At 42.5% G+C, this 27,306-nt stretch overlaps 1 protein-coding gene across 2 annotated transcripts in view; it reads right to left on the reverse strand.

The window, feature by feature from the left end:
* Nucleotides 1-3,616: 3,616 nt before the first annotated feature.
* LOC105918758 (junction-mediating and -regulatory protein) overlaps nt 3,617-27,306 on the reverse strand; it is a 30,173-nt gene continuing 6,483 nt past the window's right edge. Inside the window, exons 2-10 of one of the 2 annotated variants that reach the window (XM_036140491.1) lie at nt 20,663-20,836; nt 9,472-9,622; nt 9,003-9,172; nt 8,409-8,574; nt 7,999-8,189; nt 7,827-7,913; nt 6,789-6,884; nt 6,050-6,545; nt 3,617-5,183 (exon numbers count right to left, since the gene is read on the reverse strand). In XM_036140491.1, coding sequence (XP_035996384.1) covers nt 4,873-5,183; nt 6,050-6,545; nt 6,789-6,884; nt 7,827-7,913; nt 7,999-8,189; nt 8,409-8,574; nt 9,003-9,172; nt 9,472-9,622; nt 20,663-20,836 — 1,842 coding nt within the window. In that variant the 3' untranslated portion in view covers nt 3,617-4,872. The remainder of the gene's footprint in view (nt 5,184-6,049; nt 6,546-6,788; nt 6,885-7,826; nt 7,914-7,998; nt 8,190-8,408; nt 8,575-9,002; nt 9,173-9,471; nt 9,623-20,662; nt 20,837-27,306) is intronic. The other variant, XM_012853911.3, reaches the window with a different exon arrangement.

Raw genomic sequence — 27,306 nt, forward strand, 5'->3', positions numbered from 1 at the left:
CTTACAGGAGGTGTGCGCAGGAAGAGGAGCTGCATGCAAATGAATCACGATGGCTTAGCAGCGCTCTGTGAGCCCCACGCATGCGAGGCCGCAGTTAGCTTAGCATTCATCTCAAACAGGATACAAACGGTGTGCCCCGGGTTTGTCCTGTTACAGTAACTTCTAAAAGCGCCAGGAAACCGGGCCTCTACACCCGTAAAAGCTGGAAACGTTGCAAATCTCTATCAAAATTCTCCAAAACAAAAAAGCAGAGGATAGACGCTTTGTTGCTGCTCATCGGTTCTCAGTGCTTGTTCTGGTAACTATCCAGGTCAACTTACACTCATTTATGTGAAAGTAAAACTCTGATGCTCGGTAATGTAAAAGCTCGCTGATCGGCTGATCTTCGCTGTTTAGGAGAATCTGATGCCTCGGCACACAGTATGGGACACACCTAGGCTCTCACGTTCTTTACTGTAACCAACTACGCAGGCCGTGGCTCGATTCCTTACGTTTCTCCTCTTACTGTGGAGCTTTACCATTTATTCCGTTGCTAATCTAACCGTACATCTGCAAATATTCAACACAACATTAAATGAATAATAAAAAAGGAAAAAAACAACTGAATTAAGCCACAGTACATGATGCATAATTTGTCAGAAGTTGATTTTCAGTATAAAAGACATACATTTAAAAAAAAAAAACTGAAATATTCACTCACACCAAACGCAAACACAAAGTCCAAAAGCAGAACAAAAAGAAACAGAAAAAAGAAAACAAGGCAGTCAAACAAAGACCAACAATGAAAATGATGCAAACGCTTTTGCCAAGTCATGGCTTGGAACCCTCCGGCTGTGACGTGAGGAGACGAGCCCCTTCCACCAGAGGGCGCTCAAGTCCCCCTGAATGAGAAAGGAAATGTGTTTAACTTAGTCCACATCTAATAGCCTCCAGCCTGTTTATGTCATCCGGTAATCTACTCTAATTTTTACTGTATAAATTATATAAGATTTGCTTGTCTGCTCTTTCAGATTCCTCCCAGTGAAGGCCACCAACCAACCAATGACAGGTAACAGTGCAGTGATTCAAGCATTTTTTTCTTTCCATCTCATACGGCAGCAGTAAAATCAGCCAATTACAAACACATTGAAAACCGTATTCAAAGAGCTTCTTCTCCTCAACATAAAGGTGATAATAAATAAGCTTTCTCCTAAACACTGACCTGGCATGAACAGCATCTTTACTTGGCGTGGGCTGGTTACCGCATCGAGGTTTCGCAAAGTTACGATTCTAAAGCCGAATACATTTTCCTTCATACCATTCCTACGGTTTAAATGCTGCACACTGCAAGTCAGCTGGTTGAAAGGAAGCTATTAAACGCATGTGCCAATAACAAAAGCTATAATAGTTTGTGTGATAAGCATTCCTTATGTTGGTGGGAGGCTGGGGGTGGATCTCTATATTCTTTACATACATGTATCTAATGATAGACAAAATTATAAATAAACAAATGTTATGACATCATAATATGTATTGTACTGTTTTCGCTTCAGTAAAAATAACTCTTGGTTCCTTATGACATAGTTACACTATAACTGATAATCACTGCTGCCAACAAACTCTGCAGGCGTTTGCACCCCTGTTGGTTTTTGTTTTTTTTCCTATTCTTGTAAACAGTCTGTTGGTGTTTTTAGGCATAAATAGACAGCTGAAATAAGAATTATTCACCCTCCTACCCCCAAAAATATGATGACGAAAAAAAATTTCTTCAAAGAGGGAGATTCTACTTAGGATGAGTTCCTGATGAGTTTAATCTAGAAAAGTAACATTGAAGATGCAGGATGTCGAATTTCTAACACCATGTTTTGCCAAGACAGCCATGTCATAATTACTTAATCCCTACATGATGTTATTTTTAAAGCACTTTGACAGATTTCTGGCCTAAAGTTGAGTGAAATCATAATCGAGTCATTGGGAAGTCATTAACCACCCTTCTATTGCTAAAGCTGTGATGTGTAGATGTAAACACCACCCATGAGGGTGTTAAGGTGGGCTACGATCAGAAAACAGAGCGGGGCTTGCTTCATTCCACCTGAAGGGCTTTGGATGCAAGATTTCCAAACCATTTGAAACATTATTGGTAAGTCAAAACTTTATGGAACTGCTGCAAACCTGCCTGTCTGTGGAAGAAAGCTCAATGTTTCATTAAGAGCTCTTAGCAATTTAGTCAGGACAGCTAAGAAAAGCCTTGTGTGACTGCAAGACATCAACAGGATGACACGATGGAGGCTGAGACTAGAGTTTCAGAGGCAAGCAAGTGGTGTTCACTGCATAAGTCAGGCTTCAAAACTCATCATAGCACTGAAACAGCTCTGGTGAAGGTCACTAATGATTTTCTCATGGCCTCAGATAATGGACTTGTGTCTGTACTTGTCCTGTTAGATCTCAGTGCTGCATTTGATCCAGCTGATCACAACAGAAAAGCATTAGGCTGGTTCAAATCTTATCTGTCTGACAGATTCCAGTTTGTTCATGTTAATAATAAATCTTCCTCAAACTCTAGGGTCACCTGTGGAGTACCACAGGGTTCAGTCCTTGGACCAATTCTATTTACTATATATATGCTTTCGATAGGCAAAATTATCAGACAGCATGGGATTAATTTCCACTGTTATGCTGATGATACTCAGCTATATTTATCCACAAATCCTGATGAATCCAATTAATTACCTCGACTGCAGTCATGTCTTGATGACATCAAAAGCTGGATGACTTTAGATTTCCTGCATCTAAATTCTGACAAGACAGAAGTTGTAATCTTTGGATAACAACTTTTTTGAGTCCTCAAAAAATAAATTTCTTAATCACTTAATCTGGATGGCATTAATTTGGCCTCTGGTAATAAAGTAAAAAATCTTGCCGTTATTTTTGACCAAGACATGTCATTAAAATCCCATATTAAACAGGTTTCCAGGGTTACCTTTTTAATCGCCAAAATTGGAAACATTCTGTCCAGGAGTGATGCTGAAAAACTGGTCCATGCATTTGTTACTTCAAGGCTGGACTATTGTAATTCTTTACTATCAGGAAGTCCACAAAATGCAGTTCAAAGCCTTCAGCTGATCCAAAACGCTGCAGCAAGAGTTCTGATGAAAATCAACAAGAGGGATCATATTTCTCCAATTTTAGCTTCCCTTCATTGGCTTCCTGTTAAATCAAGAATATAATTTAAAATTCTTCTTCTAACGTATAAAGCCCTTAATAATCAAGCTCCATTATATATCAGAGCTCTGATTACCCCGTATGTTCCTAACAGAGCACTTCGCTCTCAGACTGCAGGTCTGCTGGTGGTTCCTAGAGTCTCTAAAAGTAGAATGGGAGGCAGATCCTTTAGGCTCCTCTCCTGTGGAACCAACTCCCAGTTTTGGTCCGTGAGGCAGACACCCTGTCTACTTTTAAGACTAATCTTAAAACTTTCCTTTTTGACAAAGAACGGCTTAGGTTATCCTAAGCCATCTCTGTAGTTATGCTGCTATAGACTTAGGCTGCTGGAGGACAATATCTATTTCTCTCACTCTGCTGAGTTCTCCTACTGTTCTCTAATTTGCATTATTTGTGTTCATTTCAATATTTAACTTTTTGTTTGGTCTTGTTTCTCTTTATAGTAGGTACACCTGGTCTGCCATTCTGTTAGTTGTGACACCATCCAGGGGGGCAGAACATCGCCCTTACCCTACGATATGCAAGGATGATTCTGGATAGGTCTACAGAGGTTTGAGAGACAGTTTTACGGACTGATGAAACCAAACTGGAACCGTTTGGACATAAGGACAAGCGATGTGACAAAGACCAGAATTATGATCAGAGGAATACCAGCCCTACAGTCAAGCATTGAGGTGGATCATTGTCGATGTAGGGCTGTTTTTCTGCAGCAGTAACCTGTAATCTTGATCTTGTACCTGGCGTCACAGATTCCTAGAAATATCAGGCCGTTTTGAAGAGGAACGTGATGCCTTCTCTCAACACATTAAGGAAACTCGTCAGTACTTATCCAGTTTGGTGGCATTTAGAAAAGCTAAAGAGTGCTCCTCCAAGTACTAAAGTTGGGGGTTGAATACTACTGCACACTTACGTGTTAAAAGAGTTTTGATTTGAACTTCAAGGTTAGATCCACCGTTGTTGTCCAAGTAACATTTCTATTGGTCATTGAGGTGTTTTTAGAAGTTATCTTCATGCACACCACTGAAATCTGTCTAGGCTGAGGGGCTGGACATTTTTCATTGCAATTGTAAATCCTCCTACTCAGTTGCACACTTCTTTACTTTCTTGAAAGTGCTATTTTAAGTAACTAATAACTCCACAGTATTTTTTAAGTTATAAATTTGCTCTTTATGCTGGTATGCCTCAATTTGAATGAAACTCATCTTTTCCTATTGCTATGCTCTAACAGCCAATTGCTCCTTGTGTGACTGGGGATGCTTCTGTGAGCTGCTGAGCAGTATAAATAGTTGTTGTGAAGTAAAGTTCAGTAAAAAAGCCGACACAGAAGATCTGTCTTCACAGCAGTAAGGACCAAATGTTTCCTTCTTCAAACAAACCCACCACAACGAGCTACAGTACGACTCTGATGTAACAGGAGGTTAGAGGTTGTGTCCTCGCAAAGACTGCAACAGCAACACATTAAAAGTGATTCAAATCAAAAACACGAGTAGGAAAAGAAACATCGGCTGATTTAGAAAAACCAAACTTTTTTTGTTCTAATTGCACCAAGTTGCCTTCAGCTGACCCTGGCTTGTCTGCTTTACTCAGCTCATTGTTTCCTCCTTGTTTTGGCTGCACACAATTATATAAAACTAACAAGTTCTGCATGTGAAGCTCTTCCACTCAACCACCTTAGTTTTCCCAGTCTGTGCAAGGAAGGCCTTCGTCTTCAGACTCTGACTCCGGCGACGCCTCCTTGATTCTCCTCAGAGCCTCGTGGATGCTGCGGGTCAGGGCGTCGGCCGAGTGCAGGAAGCTCTTGGGGTGGCGCTGCTGCTCCGGGCGGGTGCGGACCTTCTTCAGACGGACACCCTGCCGGATCTGAGCCAGGATGTTGTTGCTGTCGTCGTCCGGGTCGGGGCCGAGAACTCGCAGCTCGGCCTTCCTCAGGTGGAAGCTGCCCCGCTTGAGGGAGGCCAAGACTTCGTCCATGGGCGAGCTCGCTGTGGAGACACAAGGTTCAATTGTTACAGGGACCAAAATGATACAAAGAAACGGCAAAAACCTCAATCTGTAGCCATGAGTAACTCTCTAGCTGGCGTTTCTCCCTGAACCCTTTAACCCCTGAAACCTAATCACCTTGAACCCTAAACCTTCCAGGGCCGTTCCTGATCACTAACCTTCTGGGGGAGGAACGACGACAAAATGCTCAAATTTTGACACAGATAATAGATCTAAAATGTTTACATGTCTTTATTGAAAATGTGAATTTTCTTACATTTGATTCGATGGCTTGCGGATAGATGCATTTAATGATTTTAACACTGGAACTCTAAATCTGAAGGCACTGTCAAGTTTACTTTACAAAAGTGATGATCCCAGTTTAATCTTTTCTTTGTGTGTTGAGCTGAATTTGTTCAACTCTTAGTGGTGAGGATGTTGATGACAGAAAGAGGGCCCCATATAAGATTCTGCCTGAGGCCCCATACAAGCTTGGGCCGGCCCTGGTGGAGAGAGATCCTCCACTAGGATCACGACTCTGCTGTCAGCAGCAATAACCTAGCAGTGACACCCTAAAAACCACCTTCAAACCCCTACAAACCTTCAGAATAAGAGGAACATTAACCAGTGTTATGTCCCAAAAGAGTCATTTCATTCTAAAATGACTTACTGGCCCTCCTTTATAGGAAGAGATTTGTGCTTCAGAAGATAATCGCTGTGAAGCAACCTTGGTTAACGACTAATATGACCTCAACCTTCACTGGTAATAAGTTTTATTATCTGCATACATTTTTGTTATCCAGGGATAGAGCTTGATCTTCTAATTAACCCTTAACTGAAGTGGGTTGACCAGCATGGTCTTCCTCACCCTTCCTCCACTGCGAGGAGTCCAGAGACGCAGTCTTCCTCAGCTTCTTCCTCGCGGTCAGCAGCTGGCTGCTGTCAAAGAATCGGGGGGAAAACGGAGCCAGTGGCAGTGAGGCGCACTCAGACTCGCACGTCTGCTGCTTCGTTGGGCTACTTGTTTGGTTCACTGTGGGAGGAAGTGACTGGGGAGGTGGGGGAGGCGGCGGAGGGGGCGGCGGAGGAGGCGATCCCATCGAGAGCATGGATGGAGATGACGAGAGAGGAGGCAGCGAGAGGAAAGAGGGCGAAGCTTTAACACTCTGGAGGTCGTCGGACGGTAGGGAGGCGCAGCTGTAGACGTCGGGTGGAGGCGGAGCAGAGAGTTCTGGGAGGTCAGAGATGCAGTCGGTCTGGACGCTGACTGCCTGGGTGCTGGGCTGCTGCCCCGCTCGCCTTCGACTGTGAGTCTGAGTCAGGCGCAGGCGGCTGGACCTTAGAGTCACCTGGCCCGGGTAACGCTGCGTGCAGAGACCAGAAAACAACCAGTCAGACCCGCAACATGGCGAGTCCATCCCCGCAGGACAGCATTCTGACTACTGAACCTTACATGCACAAGAAATCAACAAACACCTTAACCTCCACAAAATGTTAAACATTAATATTAACTTCAACCGTTAAAACAAAACCGTTAAAACAAAAAGTATGAAGGTAGGTTGCCAGGCCTGGTGGAGTAGAACCTCGGCAGGCTGTAAAATGTTCACCTGTTTCAGGCTGCGCAGTCGGTCCAGAGTCCTCTGCCTTTCCTGACTCACCGACACGTTTCTCTTGGCTTCATCGTCTTCTGCAGTCGCTCCTCCCTGTGAAAACAAACCGAATCATGCCTCAGATTCAACTGTGCAACCGTTTCATGAGGTGGATTTGGACACAACCATACACGTTTTCTGAAACTGTAAAAGCTGGGACAAAAAGCTAATGAACGGGAGGTTATTGGAAGTCGTTCTGCAGAGTTTTGCTCACGTTTTCTCATCACTTCACTTTTTTTTTTAGATTTTGGCAAAATATAACCGCACTCCTGTAATCTGGTGCTCTTAGTTTTGTTTATTTAACCAAGGACAGCTCATAAGACAAAGTTACATGATGAAACGATGCAACCATTGTGTTTGTACAAAGGATGTCTAGCCAATGGCTGATTTGCAAACCCAGTCCTAGATAGGATCTTTTAATAAAATACAACTAATTAGTTCACTCCCCCTCCATCTTTTAGACTTTTGGGTTGAATGCAAACTGCTGCATTTGGTTGAAAACTAACACTGCAGATTTCCCTGAACGCATCGTTACCACAGGGAAACATGACTTGTCCTCAGCAGAGACAGAGATGCTGGTTGGTGACAAACACAAGACAAGCCTGAGAGAAACTATGTTAGATGTTCTGTGGTCAGAAATTGATGTTCAGGCAAACAAGGAAAATCTTCCGTCTGTAGAAGTTCAAATATAGTACAAACACTTCACCAAAAGGCGTCCAGATTTTTACTCATTATTAAAATTATAAAAACTAAAGATTAAAAATAGAAGAAGAAAACCATGGATCCTTTTTCTTCATCTTCATAGTTCTGCAAAACCTTGTGTTGGTATATCCAAAAAATCCCAATCAAATACATTGAAGTTGATACATGTCACATCACAATATTGTGAAAAAGGTCTAAGGGTATGAACTGATGTTCCAGGATATAGCAGACTATAAACAGTACTAAATGTTCCTGTATAAGGTAACAGGACGCAAACTAACGATGTGATCCAACCTGTTGCACTACCTGCAGAGAGTTGCAGTCAGTATTACTTCCTTGGCGCTGTTGGATTTTCTGGTTGTGGTTGAAGATACAGATTTCCTGATGACAAAAGTGTACAAAAAACAGTTTAGCTTGAAATGACCAACTACACTGGGGAGCATTTAAAGAAGCTTATAGATCTTACCTTCTTGTTTTTGAGGTAGACTTTCTTGGTGGTGATGCGGCCCCTCCGGGCCTCGAGCTGCCGCGTCCTCTGCTGGAGGACACAGAGCTCTTCATCTCTGAGGGGCGATGGTGGGGGTGCAGGTTCCTCTTCACCCTTCATGGCATCTGGGCTCTCAAAGGCATCGTAGTACACCACCTCATCCTGTCGCTCTGGTAGAAAATCAGTAGAGATTTAATGAAATCTAACAGAGTCCCTTCCATTTGTGTGCCTTCTGCTGATCCTGATCTGATATATTCACGTCTGTCAAATGTATTCATAAAATTTACGTTTCTTGAGGTCTGGTACCATAAAAACTGTATTTTACTCGCAGTTTAAAAACACATTTATATGCAGTTATTTTCCTTTATGCGTTTATAAGTCATGCTCACCCATCATCTGCCTGCGCAGACTCTGCAGCTGCGCAGTCAGCAGCAGTTCCTCACAGCGCAGCACCTCGGCCTGAATGTCGTACAGCTGCAGCTGCAGCTCGTAGTAAAGCGCCTCCAGCTGGTCCAGACGCATCATTGCATCCTCCCCACCCTGCAGACTCTGCATCTGAAAGAGCACAGCCTCGCTGTGACGTCACACTCCAGCAGGCCAGAGGACACAGGCTGCAGACTGGCTGCCTTTTCCAAACACATGACTGAGCTTTTTGCCTCTAATACGTGTTGAACCAGCTTCAGTTTCCAATAAATTCTTGTTTCATAGTGTTCAACTACAGAGATGAGATGTGGAGCGCAGCTTCACTTGAAAAACAAACATTTGACCTAGCTGTCATTCCCAGTGAGTCATTTCCACTGCTGTACAGCAGGATGTTGGTCCCTCCATCACAGGATGCCAGAGCCATGAGGTCATTAGTCCAACACTATTATCTTGTTTTATCCCCTCCCTTGCAACGCCAGGTCTTATTTTTTTTTTTAAATAGCAGCAACCTATTAAAGAGAACAGCGATAAACTTTGTTAATTATTTTGCCACGCTTTACCTCTTCCTTCAAGCCGTGCTTCTTCTGTTCCAGGCAGATTTCTTTGGCCCTCATGAGCTGCAGAGTTTCCTTGGAAACGGCGTACTGCAGCCGCTCCATGCGTTCGACAGCGGCGGCCCACGCCGACTTTCCAAACTTCCTCTGGTCGGCGCGCATCCGCTCATAAAGAGCTGCAAACATGTGCAGCAGAATACGCAGCATTGGTGGAAAGAGGCAAAAGTTCAGTTCGGTCAATAGACTGCCTGATGTAAAATATGTTTTTGAAACCCCAGGCAGGTTTAGGTTCTATTCCAGATCAAAGCCTTTAAGACTTAAAACACTTTTAATGGGGTTATCACAAGATATGCAAGAGTTTGGAGCAGGAGAAAAAGAACTTGCAGGTTATAGAAACACTTTGTATCACGTCAACGCAACTAGAGGGTTCAACACTTTCCCACAACGAGAGGAAATGCCTAGCGTCTCCGTTTACCTTTCTGAGCTCGGGTTGTGGTTTCAAAGAACTTCACGGTCAGGTCCTGAATAGAGAGCACGGCGGTGTGAGCCTTCTTCTGCCACTCCTCGTCCTCTTTCCTCAGGCTGTCCACGCGGCGAGGCCCGAGACGCTCCGTCTCCAGGCAGATCTGAAGAGAGGCAGAGCCGGTTCGACACGCGGTGAGTGCCCCAGAGTTCAGGCAGTTCAGATGAAATAAAAAAAATAAAAAAAATCCAGGCAATCTCTCTTTACTGTAAACAACTAAAGTATTCACACCCATTGATATTCTTTCATCACTTAATCATAAACTGGAAGGCATCTTATTGGGATTTTACACGACAGACCAACACAACATACTGCGTATTTGTTAAGTTGAAGGACAGCAATAAATAAATTTGAAAGGTTTTCCACAAAATAATCCAAATCTAAAATGTGAAGGTGTGCACCCCGAGTTAACCCTTTGTAGATCCACCTCACACAGCCATCACAGCCACAAGTGTTTTCAGAGTGTCTTCCAGCTTTGTACATTTGAAGAGTGAAATATCTGCTCCGTCTTTTTGGCAAATAGCTCGAGGTAGAGAGGGGAAGGCTCCAGCAATGCAACATAGCAGAGAAACAGTCCTTTGAAAGAACAAGTTAGACAAAGAAGTCCTATTAAGAGGAAAGATTTAAGCAGCCCTGTAGCAACACTGTAGCACACATTTATTCTTTACAGGCACTAAAGCCATTTAGCCGAGACAAAAAGGTGGTAATAGAAATTTTATCGAGAAAAAGGGAGGCATTCTGGGTATTTTTATTTTAAAAATGTCCTATTTGGATACAGAACTATTAAATAGTTTGTGGTTGACCCTTTTTTGTATGTATGTTTTTAGCTTGATTTTATAATATGTATTTTTGAATAATAAAAAAAACTTACTAGAGATGTTAATGGCCGTTATCTAGTTCATGCTTTTTATTATGAAATGAAAATGTTTTAAAGTTCCTGTGACTGCCATGTTTATTTCTAACTGCTCTCCACAGCTTCAGGAATGGTAAATGGCAGATGGCCTGGACTTGAATAGAGCTTTAACTAGTCGGACGACCCACAAAGCGCTTTTCACTACAATCAGTCATTCACAAGGCCCTCTGACCACCTCCAACAGGCAATTCAGGTGAAGTGTCTTGCCCAAGGGCACAATGATGAGACGGTCTGAGCAGGGGATCGAACCAGCAACCTACCAATTGTAGGGACAAACTCTCTTAACTCCTGCGCCACTGTCGCCCTATCTAAATCCTAATAATCCTCTTCCACATCTAAGGCTACGTTCACACTGCGGGTCTTGATGCTCAATTCCGATTGTTTTGCTGGGATCAGATTTTTTTTGAGGTGGCCGTCCATTCTACTATTAAATGTGACCGCCATCATACTTCTGTCTGAACGGTTCAAGACCGCAAAGCGACCCACGTACACAGATAACAGGAGACGTCACAGAGCAGCGCACCGTTAAAGGAAATAACGGTGAATGTAATCCTTTCTAGAAGTGTTCAATAAAGTTTTGTTAAGAAAAAACTCTCGAAAAGGAAGAAAAACCCCCGATACCGGCCGGCATCTCTCCTCGTTATTATTAGAAAGCTGTTGAGCAATGGGTGCCAACAATATTAAGAACACATCATAGCGAGACTAAATAAGGTAAGAAGAAAGCAGCACAGCTGAGCGTGGATGTGTAGTGAGAGACAGGAGAGAGACGTGAAGGACAGATAAAATACGACGTGACCGTTCAGACAGCGGACGCATTAAAAAAAGTCCGATACGTATCCGAATTAGTACCACATATGGAGGTGGCACAAATCGGATTTTTTGGGGGGGTGAAAAGATCGGAATTGCGCCGCTCACACTGCCGTGAAAAAGACGGATACGGGTCGCATTTGGACAATAACATCGGTTTTGGGTCTGATTTCCCTGCAGTGTGAACGTAGCCTAAGTGAATAAACTACACTTAGATGTGGAAGGGGATTTCCCCCTTTAAATCTGAAACAGAGCTCATATAGGCTCTGTTCCAACCAGTCAGCAAGCACCATTCCCCTTGAATGCTGATTGGTTAGCCCGTTTCTTCATGAATGTGTTATTGGCTCATTTGAATTGTGTTTTTTTCCATATTGTGTTTAGTGTTTTAAAGTGGTCCTTATGAATGTGAAACACGCTGGTCTTCTAATAAAGCCGTTTCCTAGTACTCCATGAGATCTTCGTCCCCCACCATGCACCTTGGGACTCAGTGAAGTGGTACCAGGAATGAGCATGTCGCTAAATATCTCAAGCTAAACATGTTCAGGGTGAACCTTGGCTCCCCTCTCAATGTTTTTGAGTCCCTTTCTTACAATACGGCTTTATTAAGCTCCATTCCTCTTCTCATAAACCCTGATCAGGTTCTACGTCCTTGCTCGAGAGAAGCATTCCCAAAGCATTATGCTGCAACCACCATGTGTTATTGAGAGGAGGTTGAGTCTGGAGTAATGTGCCGTTTTAGTGTTCATCCGTGCACACAGTGCGCTGCGATTTCTGCCCGTCTGCTCCGTGGCTCGGCCTTCATCATGTTGTTCGTCCGGTGAGTTAAGGGTTATCAGAGAAAACGCGCCCCACATTTTTTTAAATAAAATCCTTCCACTTCACGTCTAAACATTACTTTTGGTCCTTGATATACAATGAGAGTTTAAAGTGTTGAAAAGTTTAAGGGGTGGGAGAACTTTTGTGAAGCAAAGTTTATCCTTCAAGAGCTTCACAGTAAAAGAAAAAGAAAACACTGACTGCTCTGCAATACTACTAGGTTACAGCAGGGTGCAGTGAACAATATGGCTATGAATATCTGTGTTTATAGTGACAGCACCCATATATCCCACTAGCCACGTGCTAAAGAGCCACTAAATAACATGTTTTAAGCATTATGGAACTTCAAGTCTGCCATCAGCTGCTGTAACACTTCACCAACTCCTCCTTAGCCCTGTGTGAAAGGACAGAGTCGAGTGGAAAACTCTGGCATGTGTGAAACAGAACCACCGCTGCCTGATGGCGGCGTATGGAACAAAATGTACACAACCGATAAAAAGTAGACTCCCCTCCTCGGCCTCTCAGCGTGCAGCTGGACAGTAATATCTCAACCTAAAACAGATGTGTGCGGGAGATCCTAAATAAAACACGACTACAGTAGTCATTGAAAATAAAAAAATAAAAACTCCAAAAGACTGTTGGTTATGATAGTCAGCACAGTTACTTTGTACTTTGGTGAAAATTGTGTGTGCAGGGAGACGCACAAGGACAGGGAGTGGTTTGGGGTGAAGCAGAGAGCATGGAGGGGCGGGGGATTACATCAGCAACCAGAAGAAGAAGAAAAAAAATTGAAAAGCAATTCTGGAACTAAATGTAATGTATTCATGAAAAAGTTGCAATAAACCTCAGAGCATTATCTCATTGTTTAGGTATTCTTAGTTGGAAAGCATACAGAGTCGAATCTAAATAAGCTACACATTAGAAGTGTGGTCCTGCAATCAATCCCCGCTGAGAACTAAATGACACTCACTGGTGGTCTTCATCTCAAGGCCCCACCAGTTGATGCAGACATTTCAAGACATATATTGCTACATCTTTATCTGTGTTGTTGATCAATCGCCGACCTCAGCCATTAAACGAACTGAAGCCAAACATCTCTACATTAAAGCCATCTGGTGATTCAGATCGCGTTAAACTGGTTTTATGTAAAGCAGGAGGCTTCAACACAAACTGGAAAAAATACATTTCTGGTTGACTGGCTCTTGACGAGTGATCGGACTCTCAAAAAAAGGGAAAAAAAGAAAACACACAAAATGACCTTTTGCAATCAGCAAAGACCTCATACTAAGTTTTAGTAGGTTGGGCTGACAACACTCTTCAGTGTGGAGGCTGTTACTGCAGGAGGAAGACTCAGGCTACGTCCACATGGAGCCACATACTGTATCAGGAAGGTTTGAGCAGACAGATGAAAGTGCACAAAGGCGGAGGAGCCGTAACAGGCGTTTTGATTCCTCTTTGGTCCACTTGAATCGGAGAAATGTAACGCAGAGAAGAAGCCATTCCTCAGCGCTATCACGGAGCTACTACGATGACTTCAACCTACTTTTCTTATTGGTGTAGAATGCTTTCGTGTCGACGTTGGCATCAAAAGTATATATTTAGATATTTTGGACACGTCAAAATGTATAAAACAATTACTTATATACTATAAATTTATTTTTCAGTAAAATTAATATTTTTATTCTGCACCAATCTAGACATTTAGATGTATTATTTTCAGAAAATACATTGTTTTGGTGAAAAAGTTGCAGCTAAGACCTTTAATACTGTTTGAAATTGAATAAACCTTTATTCTATATGCAAAACCACAAGTAGAAAAATACTTTATTCGGCGAGCACTGCACTATGTAGACTTAACCAGGACTGAATTTCTCTCTCTTTTACATCCATACACATCACAGCTCATACGCAGCAAGACTGCGGTCAGATAAAACCTAATAGACCACAGTTTTTGAATACTAAGGGTTAACAGATAGCCCAGAAACCTCATAATAAATCCAATAAAGAGTATTATTTAAATCAGCATCCAGAAATCTGTTCACCTCCCTCCTTATAAGTAGAGCAAACAGAGTAAACGGTAGAGTAGAAGTAGCAGAATGAAGCATCTCAACATCCCAGGTCAGATAAGCTACTGGAGACTGAACACAGATGTCAGACTGTCCAAAGCAGAGGTGACACTGCTTCCCACGATGGAGTGGTGGGATTACAACACGCATGCTGCTGTCATGGTGGTCCCCATCTCATTGGGTTAAAGTAGCTATCTGTGAGACAGGGAAGGACTTATCAAGCACCTGGGACTGGTGAGGGGAACAAGTCATATTACAGGTTGCCCAGCTGGTTCAGTACATTTCCTACCGAGGAGGCTGGACACTTTTAAGAACCTCACTTTAAATTAAAAAGCGTTTATGTGAAGCTTTTAGAGATACAACAAAAATAAAATGTTCTTTAAAACTTTATTTACAATGAGACAATTAAACTGTCCTGCCATAAAGATGAGCAAATAGTGAAAAAAAAGGTTGTTAGCTCATGTTGGTTTCACATGCTTAAAAAACTGGATTTCAGCAGAATGTAAAGCTTATGAAATCCTACGACAGGTATCCTCACTGGTTTAAAGCCAACAGCAGTTTAATAATGACAGCTACTGTAGTTACACCCGTACATCCAGTGCACACAGAATGAAGCCATTTAAATATCATGCTATTTGACATTTTCTCTAATTTGTGTCTGATTTGCCTGACAGACGAAGGCGGACACCAGCCGGTGGATCGGGGACCAATGACACAAGCGTTGCCATGTGACACACCGTGTGCAGCGGTAATTGGAGCTCACTGCGGTACAGTCCACCTCAGACATGTTGGGAGTTTCACCACATTTTTAATTCATGGTCCGCCTCAGACCCTCCAGGCAACGGGTCGCCCGCACCGCACAGCTTCATCCTGCAAGTTGGCACAGTCTAACAGGCTGCGGGTCCATGAGGAGATCGTCCGTTCTCCTCTTTCCTTCACAGATTCCCATGTGGCGCCTTGCAAAGGTTTTCTGACAACTTCAACTTTGTCCTGTTACAGATGCAGGCTTTCCTGTTTTTTAGCGTGATAGACCAAAACAAAGTAGAGCACGGTTCTGAAGTGGAAGGAAAAAGGATACATGGCTTTCAAACAAAAAAAGAAAAAGTTTGACATGTGTTATGCATTTGCTTTGTAGCCCCCCTGAAATAAATAATTTTTTTCTTTTACTCCACTTTGTGCTGCAGTCACGCTGAAATCTATACCAGCTCACACATCCAGAAACAAAATATTGTGTCCATTCCTCTTTAGAGAAAGGCTGAGGCGATGTCAAATAAGATGGTGAGCACATGTGAACATCTTGTCACAGATTTTGAATAAGATTTAACTCTGGACTTTGACTGTGCCAACAGATGAAGATGCTTTGATCTAAACCCTTCCGCTGCAGACCTGGCAACGTGTTTGGGGTCATCGTCCTGCTGGATCCCCCCACCAAGATCTGAGGTTCTTGCTCCTTCCAACATGGAACATGTGGATGTAGGCATGTTTCTCGCAGGGTTGTCCTGTATTTAGCTCCATCCACCTTCTCAGCACTTCTAAGCTTCTTTATCTCCTCTAAATAAAAGCCTCCCCACAGCACGATGCTGCCCCCACCACCACCATGTGTTATGGAGGGATGTTATGTTCAGTGTTCATTTATATCGATATTAGACTCTCTATACCTTTAGGTGACACTTTTCAGATCTTTAATTGTATTCTTTCCTTCTACTTCACAATTATGCACAACCTTATGCTGGTCGATCACACAAAACAGATCAGATATAATCAAGTTCTTGTTTGTAAACTGAAAAAATTAAAGGTTCGAGGTGTATGAACACTTTTGCAGGGCCCCCTGCAGTTTAGAAGAGATGCTCAGCCTAAGCCGCAGCTCATTGTGCCAGGCAGCTTGTAGTCTGAAGCCGCAGTCTCACACATGCCTCAAGTATTTCACATTCACACCAACAAATAGGGTCAGACAAGGCTGCAGCTCCGGCAGGAAACTGACCCCCGTCTGCTCTTCATCTTTTAGTAGCAACAGCAACTCCAATGCAAACCGCATGTAAATGAAAGTGTGTGTGCCAATTCCCAACTCATTTCCCCGTCACGAGTTTAGGACGGGGCAAATAAAAATACTACCTTCTGCTGAGCCAACGACACTAATTCATTTGCATACAGCTTTGTTTTTAGCCGTTGGATCGCCCTGAGGGAGGCAGGTGGCAGAGCTGGGGGGGGATTGGTATCCTGCAGATTTACGATCTAGGAAAACATGTCAAAAACCAACACGCTGAAAGAGAAATCCTCTTCAGACAAACTGAAAGTAGGGCAAAAGGCATTGCTTAGATCCGGCTTTATGTTTAAACAAAAAGAGAACAATTGTTTCGTTCATACAGCAAAGCTGTAATTTTACCGACTTAATGAGCTGGTTTTAAAAATGCAACCATAACACTGACTGTTAAAGCTCAAGATAATAGCTTTACATTAACGTCACCCTGACCAACCAAATGATTTAGACTTTAACAAAGAAGGAGAAACGGAAAAAAACAATAATTAAAAAATGGGATAGCTGTGTGGTATAGCCCATTAACTGATTAAAAGGTCTAAATGACATCTTCATAGGTAACCATTCAGACCTGTGGGTTGAAATAACAAGTAAAGCAGTGGGATGAACCTACCCACCTCTATAGGGCTTATAATAAAAACAGTGCCCCTACTCCACACAGATCAACACTCTGACTCACTGGAGAGCTTAAAATAGTTACTAGAGCTCCAAGAGAAATAGAAGAAATCCTCATGCCGAGCACCGAATCATTGTTGGTCTTTTAAGTAGATTTCCTGACACAATGCCAGTGAAACATAAACAGATTTCTGTACAGTGCTGTACATGTTTTGAGTAATTGACTGTAAATTCTTTATTTAGATCAGGATCCACCCAAGAACCTAAATACCATCATAACAGAGGGCCATAAACACACCCACAAACACAGAGCTGTTTGTGTTGGGAAGTGAAATGGTGCTGGATAAGCATGCTGAGTGAGGAATGCAGTTTAGACAAGGAAAAGTACTGATCCTGTTGTTTGTAGTGGAGTGAGCGGGAGGGGGGTGTTCAAGCTGATCTATCGGCGGGTCACTTTTACGTCATCAGGACACGAAATATGGCTGCAAAATAACCCCCTCTTTAACTAATTGAGCAAGCTAAGGGACATACAGATGAGGTCGGCACTACGGAGGCAGCAGAATAGCTGCGAGTCGAGCTGCAGGCTTCACACATACTAACCAGCGGGGCTCCATGACTATCTGCCCTATCAGCTCAGATAGGAGGTAGCCAGCCAGAGTTTCCTTGTTGTCCACGAGTTCAGTAGCAAGCAGCTTTCCAACCACTGCCAGCTTGCTGTTTGTGAACCAAACCAGCCCAGCATCAGGCTGCTTCTGTAAACTACCAAAGGTGTAGTTTCAGGAAGATTTTCTTTTTAATTCACATATAGAGGTCCACATATGCAGCTGAAAGCTCCCTTCATCCTTTCCACCCATGAGCTCCACATGTTCTTTGCGTGTCATAATAAACCCAATAGGGCCATGAGGTGTACGCGGATGATGGGACCCAGGAACTATTAGATGAGAGGACTCTGGACGGACCCTCCAGTTTATGTCCAACCTGAGAAATGCGCTGATCAAAAGCAGTGAATGCATTACGACAGCCGGCTGATCGTGCCAGAAAAACAACGAAAAATGAAGACGTAGGCTAATGTAATCACTTATTTGGGGAAAGCAGTCGGTAACATGCAGCTACTCTCTTCAAACACTGATTATCCAAATGTGGCTGAAACACCAGTTCAGGTCAGCTCTGTTATTTAGCAGTGGTTTTGACAGATCATGAGACCGGACGAGATCGGCTTGTGAGTTGGGACAGTCCAGCCTCCACCGGCTGTCCCCGCCCTTTCCTCAGCATTACTCCCGTTGCCTAGCAACCAAGACAGCGGGAAGCAGCTGTCAAGCCAAACAAATGAAGCCCGAAAGTTAATCCCGCTGTCTCCGCTGTAAATAACTGTACACTTATCATTTTCCCCTTTACATATTGATGATGGCTCACAACCTTTTGTTTAAAATGTTGATCAGCCTTTAATTTATTCTCATTCATTAATCAGTCGAATGGAAGAGGCATACTCTCTCGGCATGAGTGAGCCTCGACCGCCCGGTCAGCAGAAAGCCGGTGAGGCGAGCCGTCACAGATCCAGCAGCGGCGGACAGGTCCAAGCATTTATAAAATCAGCCGCTTGTCAACACAACAAGCGGATATTTTGGAATAAAATCGGCAACTTCTTGCCCAAAAACTTAAAAAAAAAAAAAAAAGTTACTTTATGTCACAGTAAGCGTAATATGTCAAACTTTATTCACAGCTTTTCACCCCTCTTCTCCATTGCTGTTTCTGGCTGAACAACTCTCTTCAACTCGCAATGAATCATGGGAAAGGATTAGCCATTAAGGATACACCGGACCCACCCTTCAAATGAAGGAAAAGAAGGACACACGAGGCGACGTATTTTCCAGCCGATACGGGGTGATAGTCTGACGAAGTTTAAGTGCGATGCTGTCTGCATGGGAGGTCTAGGAAGAGGTGTTCATACTGACAACGGCCCAAACATAGTTAATGCTGCCGAGCTCAATAGATGGAAGCCAGCGCGGCGTTTTAGGCGTATGCTGCACATCTTAATGGAGTTATCTTAGCATAAAGGCGCTGCCGCTCTATAGCGTTATTATTATCACTTAATCTTTAACCCATATGCCCTGTTAGGGAAATTTGTGTGAAATTAGTTGGGAGTTGCATCTGTTAAGATAATTTAGGTGTGATTGTCCTGGGGAATTATAATATCAATATAACTGGCTGTGAAGTAGCCCGGGGGATGGTGGTGGTGGAAATATAAGAGATATAAGAGAAATAAACAGCTGTAAAGCTGGCAGAGATCATGATGTATATGCCAATAATAAAGTTGTCTTTAAAAAAAAAAACATTGCTGTCCTGAAAAGCAAATAATCAAAATGAAATTCCTTGTTTTATATTTTGAAACGAGCCGTAAATATTAACGTGTTAAACTAGAAACAAGAAGTGTAGAGGCATTTATTTCATTTATGACTACAAGTCCTAAATGATCCTATTCTGTCAAAGCTTAAATTGTCTTAAGTCCCATTTAAAAACCTTAGCTAAAGGCTGGTTCACACGGCAGGATTTTAAAATAGTCGGCCGATTTTCAAAGCCTGAGAGACACCACACGTTTTATCCAAGATAAAACAGGTTTGCTCATACGTTGTGTGGTGTCCAGTCAGACGACAAGCTCAACACACTTGTCATTCAGATGTCAGACGGGAAATCTTGTGAATCCTCTCAAGATCAAACGCCAGTTTAGATCAAATCAACGTGAACGATGGGGGAGAAAAGTCGTGATAGTTTGTTGACTGATTTAAACAAAAACAAAAGGTGTTAACAGTGGGTAGGGGTGTGTGATTCTCTTGCAGAATCCATCAACCCGCTTTCTGATTGGCTACGCGCCACACTCAACAGGCTTGGGGACCTTGCACAGGGGTGAGTGCAATGCAGCTGGAGTCGAACCAACAACTTTCTGATCGCACGATGACAATTTTACCTACTGAACCACAGCTGCCCCTAAACAAGAGTCGAGAGATGCTGTAACTGGTTCTTTGTGTTTTCATGGAGAGCTGTTCATGGAAAACTCTCCACTGGCCTTGAGAAGAGGGCCGCTTACATCTGGAGCTGACCACAGGGCTTATAGCGGCCAGCTAAATGAGCCAAGAGTTATTGGCAGCCGTGATAAAAAAAAAAGAATACTGCAAGCCAAACATTGACATTAAAATGCCGAACCGATGCTTTTTTTGTCTTCAAAAGCATGAATGTATTCTTGGGGTCTAGATACTACATATAAATGGATCCAGTCTGGTTTTATTCCTCAGTTGCTTAATTGTGAGAAACTAAAAATGACTGTTATGTACACCTCAGCCCTGCTGGTGTCTAATAATTACACCATCCAGTAGGAGGAGGTTGGCCTACTTCTGGATTTTACCTCTAGGCCCACCTATGAAACACACTTCTCTCTTCAAGCCAGTGATGAAGAAAGGCAACAAAGAGAGTAGAGAACCAGTATGGAAAACAGGAGAGTGCTGAGGCAGCAGAATTACTGAGTGGTTTAGTGACTGCTGTAATAATACTCAGGCTGGTTGTTAATCTGCTCTAGGCAAGGGGGGAAAAAAAGCCTCTCTGGCTGATCCTCTGCCCTCTACCCTGCCATCATCATCACCACCGCATCTCCACAAGCTTAAGCATTTACCAGCAGCGTGATGGCAGTGGGCTTCTGGGGGAGGAGGGTCAGAGATCCAAACCTAGCTCCGACCAAACCACAGAAACCCCCTTTGCACTGTGGGGTCCACAGAGCTACAAAGTCCGCCCGGCACAAGACCAACTGCCTTTCAAGGGCAAACGAGTAATCCGGCTACAGGGAGGTCTAAACCTGCTTAAAACAAGCTGTAAAAACAGATGGTATTTGTGTGTGTGAATTACCTTAATTTGCTGCCGCCGCAGAGTTGCCACTTCCCTGATGTCCCTGAAGGGCTGCAGCAGGTAGTGGTACAGCTGCGTCGTGGCCTCCAGCAGCTCTCCGTACGCCTCGTCCTCCTCGGGGTACACCTGCAGCAGCTCCACCATGCTGTCGATGGCCTTGTGCTTGTCCAACACCTGGGACAGAGCGTCCGGGGAGGAAAACAAGGAAAGGACTGAGACATGTGACGTTAGACACCCAAAGAGGGGAACGTAATCTACCTCAACGTTGAGGGATTAAAATGGTTTTAACTCATGAAAAAGGTGAATGTGAAGCGCTGCAGGTTGTTTATTAGTATTTGGTTCCAAAGAGACGTTGATCGCCGTCCTGTCAGCTTTTGGGAGATGGACGTATCTGTATGCATGAACGTCTAGGTTGACCAAAAAGGATTTGAATCTAATTTTACCAGGGATGTGAATTTCTATTTTTTATGAAAGGGAAGCATAGCTTCTCTTTAGTCTGTATGAAACATCATTAACAACCACAGCTGAAACAAAGTGACCAACATCAGGAATAAATACGACGAGAAAAACCTCAGTGACAAAGCTAACCATAAACCAGCGTAAATAAAACAAAAACAAGACATACTAAAACGCGGCAGCAAACAGATCAAATCTATTCCAAGAAACGCTGCGTAAACTCAAGTCTCCGCTGGGTTTAAGGCTGAGGAGTAAAAATATGTTTTTATGTTATTTAAGTACTATTTTAACCTTTGATGCATGTTGTTGTTGTGGTGGTGGTGTTTTTAAATGGGACCATTTGCTGTTTTGTGAGTCTTCATCATTGGTGTCCATTTGGGATTAATGTCTGTGGACCCAAACAAACAGAGATTGAAAAAAAATGAATTTAATCGTATTGTAGTTTAGCCAATCCATACCTAGACTTTTTCAACATCAGATGTTTTGTACCAACAATGTTTGTATAATTTTCTATAAGAAACTCAGTTTACTGTAAGAAGGTCCAAGCAATTATCTAGCACCACGACATTGGAGTCATTCTGGTTTGATCAGAGGTTATAATACTCTGATATGTTTCATACATGGGGGTAAGAACCAAAAATAAATAAAATCACAAGGTTTTAAGAAAATATAAAAAGGTGAGAGTATTTTTATAGCTTGTTAGAACAGTTAGTTGAAATAATTAGCCTCCCCAAAAATAAACTGACACAAACTGTTTAGGTATCCGTGTACTAAAGGTTTCTGATGGAAGAAGAGAGAGAAATATTTCTAAAATGTAATATTGGACGAGTTTTATAAACATAGCAAAATGATTGTCCTAAGTTTATACAGGCATCTGTTGTGGGCATTCTCGGCAGTCTGAGGCTTTTATTTTGTTCATATCGATATCCTAATTATATTTTATCCACCGAAATCAGGATATATGACGCGATATAAGTTTTGGCCTAATCATCCAGTCCTACCCAAGGCCAAGAAAAGTTACCGACATCTACAGGTCCTGCGATAAACGCCACACAGAGGGCACCTGCTGATATGGCAAAGAAGCTAATTCTTCGTTTTCATTATGAAATGATCAGCAACAAGCTTTATTTATAATATGAAATAACAATTGTTTTTTGTATTGATTTAGACCCGTATAGATGTTCCCTCTAATCTAGTAAATGCTGAGCCTGAAGGGGTTAAGATGGCGACGTGTATCCTTGTTTTTTAAAAATCGTATTTTTCATATTTCTGCAATGTAGAAAATGGAGCTGAAATCCTATATTTTTTTTTTTTTTTTTTTTTTTTTTTTTAGGAAGAATGGGTACATTTCCCTCTCATCTGCTTAATATAAAAAGGGATTTCTATACACATAAACCAGCCTTGCTAATTATGATTCAAACCCCAGAGTCTGGCCTTTTATTCTCTTAGGTTACATTTGGCCACATTCCACATCCAGACATTTTCTGAACTAAATATAGGGCTTTAATACACCGCCCTCTTAGAGACCATCTGATTGAGCTGCATTAGTGGCTTTAGGAGAAACATGTTTACTCAGCCTTCACTCTGATTAATACGCTGCCATGTAAACAGCATTTCTTAATTGCGTTAACTGAAATAAGGCCATGTTTACTGTACGAATGAGACTTCAAACTGGCAGGAATACACATTAATAGCACCAACGGAGTATCTCAAAAAGTAGGGACACCCCTCACTTTTTTGTACATCTTTTATCATATATTTTAATGGGAAAACACTGAAGATATGAGGATTTGATATAATGTAATGTAGTCAGTGTTTAGCTTGTATAACAGTAGATTTGCCCTTTACTACAAAATAACAACACAGGCATTAATGTCTAAACTGCCGCCAGCTAAATTGAGTACACTCCTAAGTGAAAATGTCCTAACGGTGTCCAAATAACCATTTTCCCTCCCCTGTGTCATGTGACTCAGTTTTATAGGGTCTCAGGTGTGAAAGGGGAGCAGCTGAGGGACATTTTGGTGTCATCGCTCCCAAACTCTCTCACATTGGTTGGTTTAGCTCTACATAAAGATGAACCCCGGCTATAAGAAGACTGAGCTGCAGCACGGTGGCCAAGACCATACAGTGGTTCAACTGGACCGGTCCAACTCAGAGCAGGTCTCACCGTGGTGGACCAGAGAAGCAGAGGGCACGTGCTCAGAGTAAGATCCAGAAGTTGTCTTTTTAAAAATATATGAGTGTTGCTAGCATTGCTACAGAGGTTGAAGGGGTGGAGGGTTGTCAGCCTGTCAGTGTTCAGACTATACACCGCACAGTGAATCGAACTGGACTGTATGGCTATGGCTGAAGGAAGCCTGCTAACAGGTTGCTGAAGTCAGGCAGACGAAGGACACGGATCACTGGATCCATGACCAACATAAAGGTATGTGGATCGATGGATAATTATCGACAACTTCAAAACATTATTTCAAGTGCACCTCCAGCCATTTATGCTGTTGCTTAATGACCTTTTTTAGATACAGAACACACAAACAGTGAATTGAAACTCAACCCTTTATTCAACCAACATTTTACCAAAACTGCAAGTTTTTAAAAAAAGAGAAAAAGAACACCTCTGAACTCTTTGCAGGGGGCGGAGCTTGGTGACGGAGCATTCCTGGCTCTACGTTTGTGATTGGTTGGGAGGATGTAGTGACTGGAATATTAACCTATATGGCTAGAACACAAAAGAAAAACTGTTCTTCTATTTACTTCCATTATCTTTACTAAAAGGAAATTTTTGCAATTCTGTGACGTTACTCACGAAGTGTCCAACCTCAGGGCCGGACTTAAAAGTCGTTGTTTGGAGTATAGAGCAATGTAAAGCTGCCCATCCACCATCTGTTGCTGTGCACTGCCGATCAGCTGGCTAAAACAACGAGTCTACACTTTCCCCTCACTTGGCATCATGCTGACTGTACTCTAGCAAAGCCCTGACTCTCCACTCTTCAATTCGGCTTAAATCAATCAGATCATTTGAGTTTAAACTCGCCATCCCGCCACCAAAGAACAGCATTCCAACCTTCAACTTCAGGCATTGGCCAGATTTCAATCATTCTTTATTTTTTTCCCCTGTATCTATATAGCTGTACAAGATTTAATAATAAATTAGAAATTTTAAATGAGCTTTAAACTGAACAGAGTGCAGTCAAAATAAATAGCTAGCTCCAAGTTTGAGGCAAGGAGGAAAAGTCTTAGCAAGCAACATAAAAATCAGTCTAGGAGGATTTTTCAGTACACACTTGATAATGTGTGGCCAAGAATGATGTCACAAAGCACACTGTTGAGCTAAAAGAAGAAAAAAAAACTACTGAATGCGACTGCTACTGATTTGTACCATATGTTCAGCAATCCACTGTTCATTGTTCTTAAAAACACAACCAAGTTGAGCTTTTGTCCACCCATCTGTGAGCTCTCAGAACGCAGCCGCTTTGATTCATACTGCATAAATGTGACTCCTTCACTTCTACCTCTGACATAACAGTGAAAGCACCACCACCCAATTATCGACTGAAACGCTGAGGAGAGCCACAGATATGAATGAAGACTGTTATTTCGACTCTGAGCTGATTTCCTGAGGCCTCTGCGCTGTGGCAGACACTGTCCGATTCAGCTCCAACACTGACCCTACTGTTTACCTTGCCTCTCGGTTCCCATGGAAACCGCTGACCAACCCCACACTCGGTTTGCTGCTAGCCTGGAAAGCCCCCCCCGAGCTAAATGAGCCAACTCCTGCTGGCAAACAGGGGAGGATGTAGGATAATGGGTAATCACACGGTCAAGTCTGATCATATCACACTATAATCCCATCTGATTACAAGTAGTGGGGGAAAAAAAATATATTGGTAAAACCCATTTCCTAAGAATAAATTATTGTTCTATATTTCAGTCAACCATTACCAGGATGTGAGACTTCCAAAAAGAGAAGGGTTACGACAAACATCTCAAAGCTAACGAGGCTAATTAGCAACACTTCTGTAAAGTGTCACAAATTCAGGATACTAGCCTGAAATCATGGATAATTTTACATCACGGTTTCCTTGTGCTGAAATCTTCTTTTGAAGTCTATCCAATCTCCTCCTATTGTCTTTCACATCACCAGAGCCACAAACGGCAGGTTTGGGTCGGGGCAGCCGACCCAAACCGCCCCGAAGTACGTTTTATGGCAGCACAATTTCATAAGCTAAGTTTAGCGTTACGGCCAACAAAGTGCAGAGGACGTAATTACAAGATCTTCCTCTCGGTGATATACTGGAGCTGTAGACCCTATCATTAGGACCAATTCCTGTCAGAGATAAATCTGTTCTGTCTTATGCCACAGTAGTTTTCTTCTTTTTGTGCCTTTTAATTGAGATACACAGGAAGAGTGGGCCTTCGCTGTCCGTCACACACATAAGTCCTTGTGTAGGTCTCTTTAAGGAAGGAACGCTTCCTGAAAGCTGCTAAAAGTAATGTCTGTCATTTTTCAACTAACAAATAAGAACCACCTGTCTGAAGTCTAGCTGGTTGATTTGTGTGCCTACTTGAAAATGGGAACAGAAATAACGGTTTAGCCAAATGCTGACTAATGATGTGTTTCATTTGTCTCAGAGTTCAGAGCTCAGGTTTGGGAAAATCCTCCTCCCCGAGTTGACGAGGATGATTTTGCTAATTGTTCTGGTGCTAGCCAAAATGTATGCTAGCTAAACACAGAAAAAAAACATGATCATAAAGTTTCTAATGTACAATGGCTACAACCGGTTGAACTTTGGAAATGCTAAATAGTTATTACCTGAAAGCTTCACTAGATTCTATATCAGCAAGAGTTATATAAAACATTTAACCCGCGGCTGCTTGGAGACCCGACTTTAACTGAAGCCTCAGAACACCATTTCCTGAACTGAAGGACGGGTTTCCAGTTACCTCTCACAGTATGTAAAGCAATCAGCGTTTATTTAGTAAAGCAACGTGGTTTTTTTTTTTTTAACCTTTCATTAGAAGATCCCTCTGGGCTTAACAGATTCCCCATCTTCACGTCTTTCTGTTTGCAACACATGAACATACCGTCTTCTTCTACGTCTCTACCTTTTGTTTATTTCTGTTCAGCTGCTATAAACACACCAACTCTTCGTTATGATTGTTTATGTTACCGCGCATGACCGTTTTATGATGTGTGGCGTCAGCCATTTCTTCTCTTGTATACTGCATTTCCACTGGTTATGATGAGTACTGCCCCCCTGTGTTTTTGGATAATACTGCACCTACGTCTGCATCAGGTATAAACGGCTACAGAGCCGCTATGGGTTCGCACACAGTCCATACATACCTGCGTGACAACCTGACGCGAGTATAATAGAGCCTTAAGGGCGCATAGCCACGTAACTTTTTTTATTTGTATATCAGTAGCTTACTCTGGTTGCATACAAAGTTTTTATGAAAAAAATATCACGTCCTGCTGATGTATTAGGTGTTATTTTGGTGTTTTATGTTGTGTTAAAGCCCTTTGTGTTTATTAAGGAATTTAGCAGAAGTACGTACTGCGCATGTGCAGAGGGGATAAAACAAGGAGGTGGCTAACGGCTATTAGCATCTCCAGGCGAAACAATGAAGAATGTTCCAAGATCTAGAGAAAGAATACGCAAAAAAAATAAATAAAAGATTCCAAGAGGGAAAAGACTGGAATGTCGCTGGGAATACAGTATGAACGTGGGTGTTCACTGAAGCGGACGCTAAACCTACTGTGGCCCAGATGTGGCCGCAGCGTTGGTGGACGAGAGTAAATATTCTGATATGAGGCTCTTAAAGTTGCTGTAGATCGTTTTATTTGACGGTTTGTCTTCGATCACGCCGAGCTGCCAGTTTACTGCAAGGCATTTAAGATGGTCAGGCTCAGTCCGGCATTATTTAATTTTGATTTATTAATTAATCCAACTGGGTATGTAAATGTAAAAAATAACAAAAAAAAAACAGTGGGTCAAATATGGTCCCTTGGGGAACTCCACATGTGAGGGTGGAGGTTGATGATGAAACAACCCCACGGTCTCAGTCTTTAGTTAAAGGTGCGTTGATGTGCAGCTTAGAGCTGGAAATGTCAAATTTACAAAACTTTCCTGGTCATATCCTTAAATGACAATGTTTAAAAGGGTTGATACTGTAACATGAGTGTT

Source organism: Fundulus heteroclitus, chromosome 8, assembly GCF_011125445.2.
Source record: "Fundulus heteroclitus isolate FHET01 chromosome 8, MU-UCD_Fhet_4.1, whole genome shotgun sequence".
Classification (NCBI taxonomy): Eukaryota; Metazoa; Chordata; class Actinopteri; order Cyprinodontiformes; family Fundulidae; genus Fundulus; species Fundulus heteroclitus.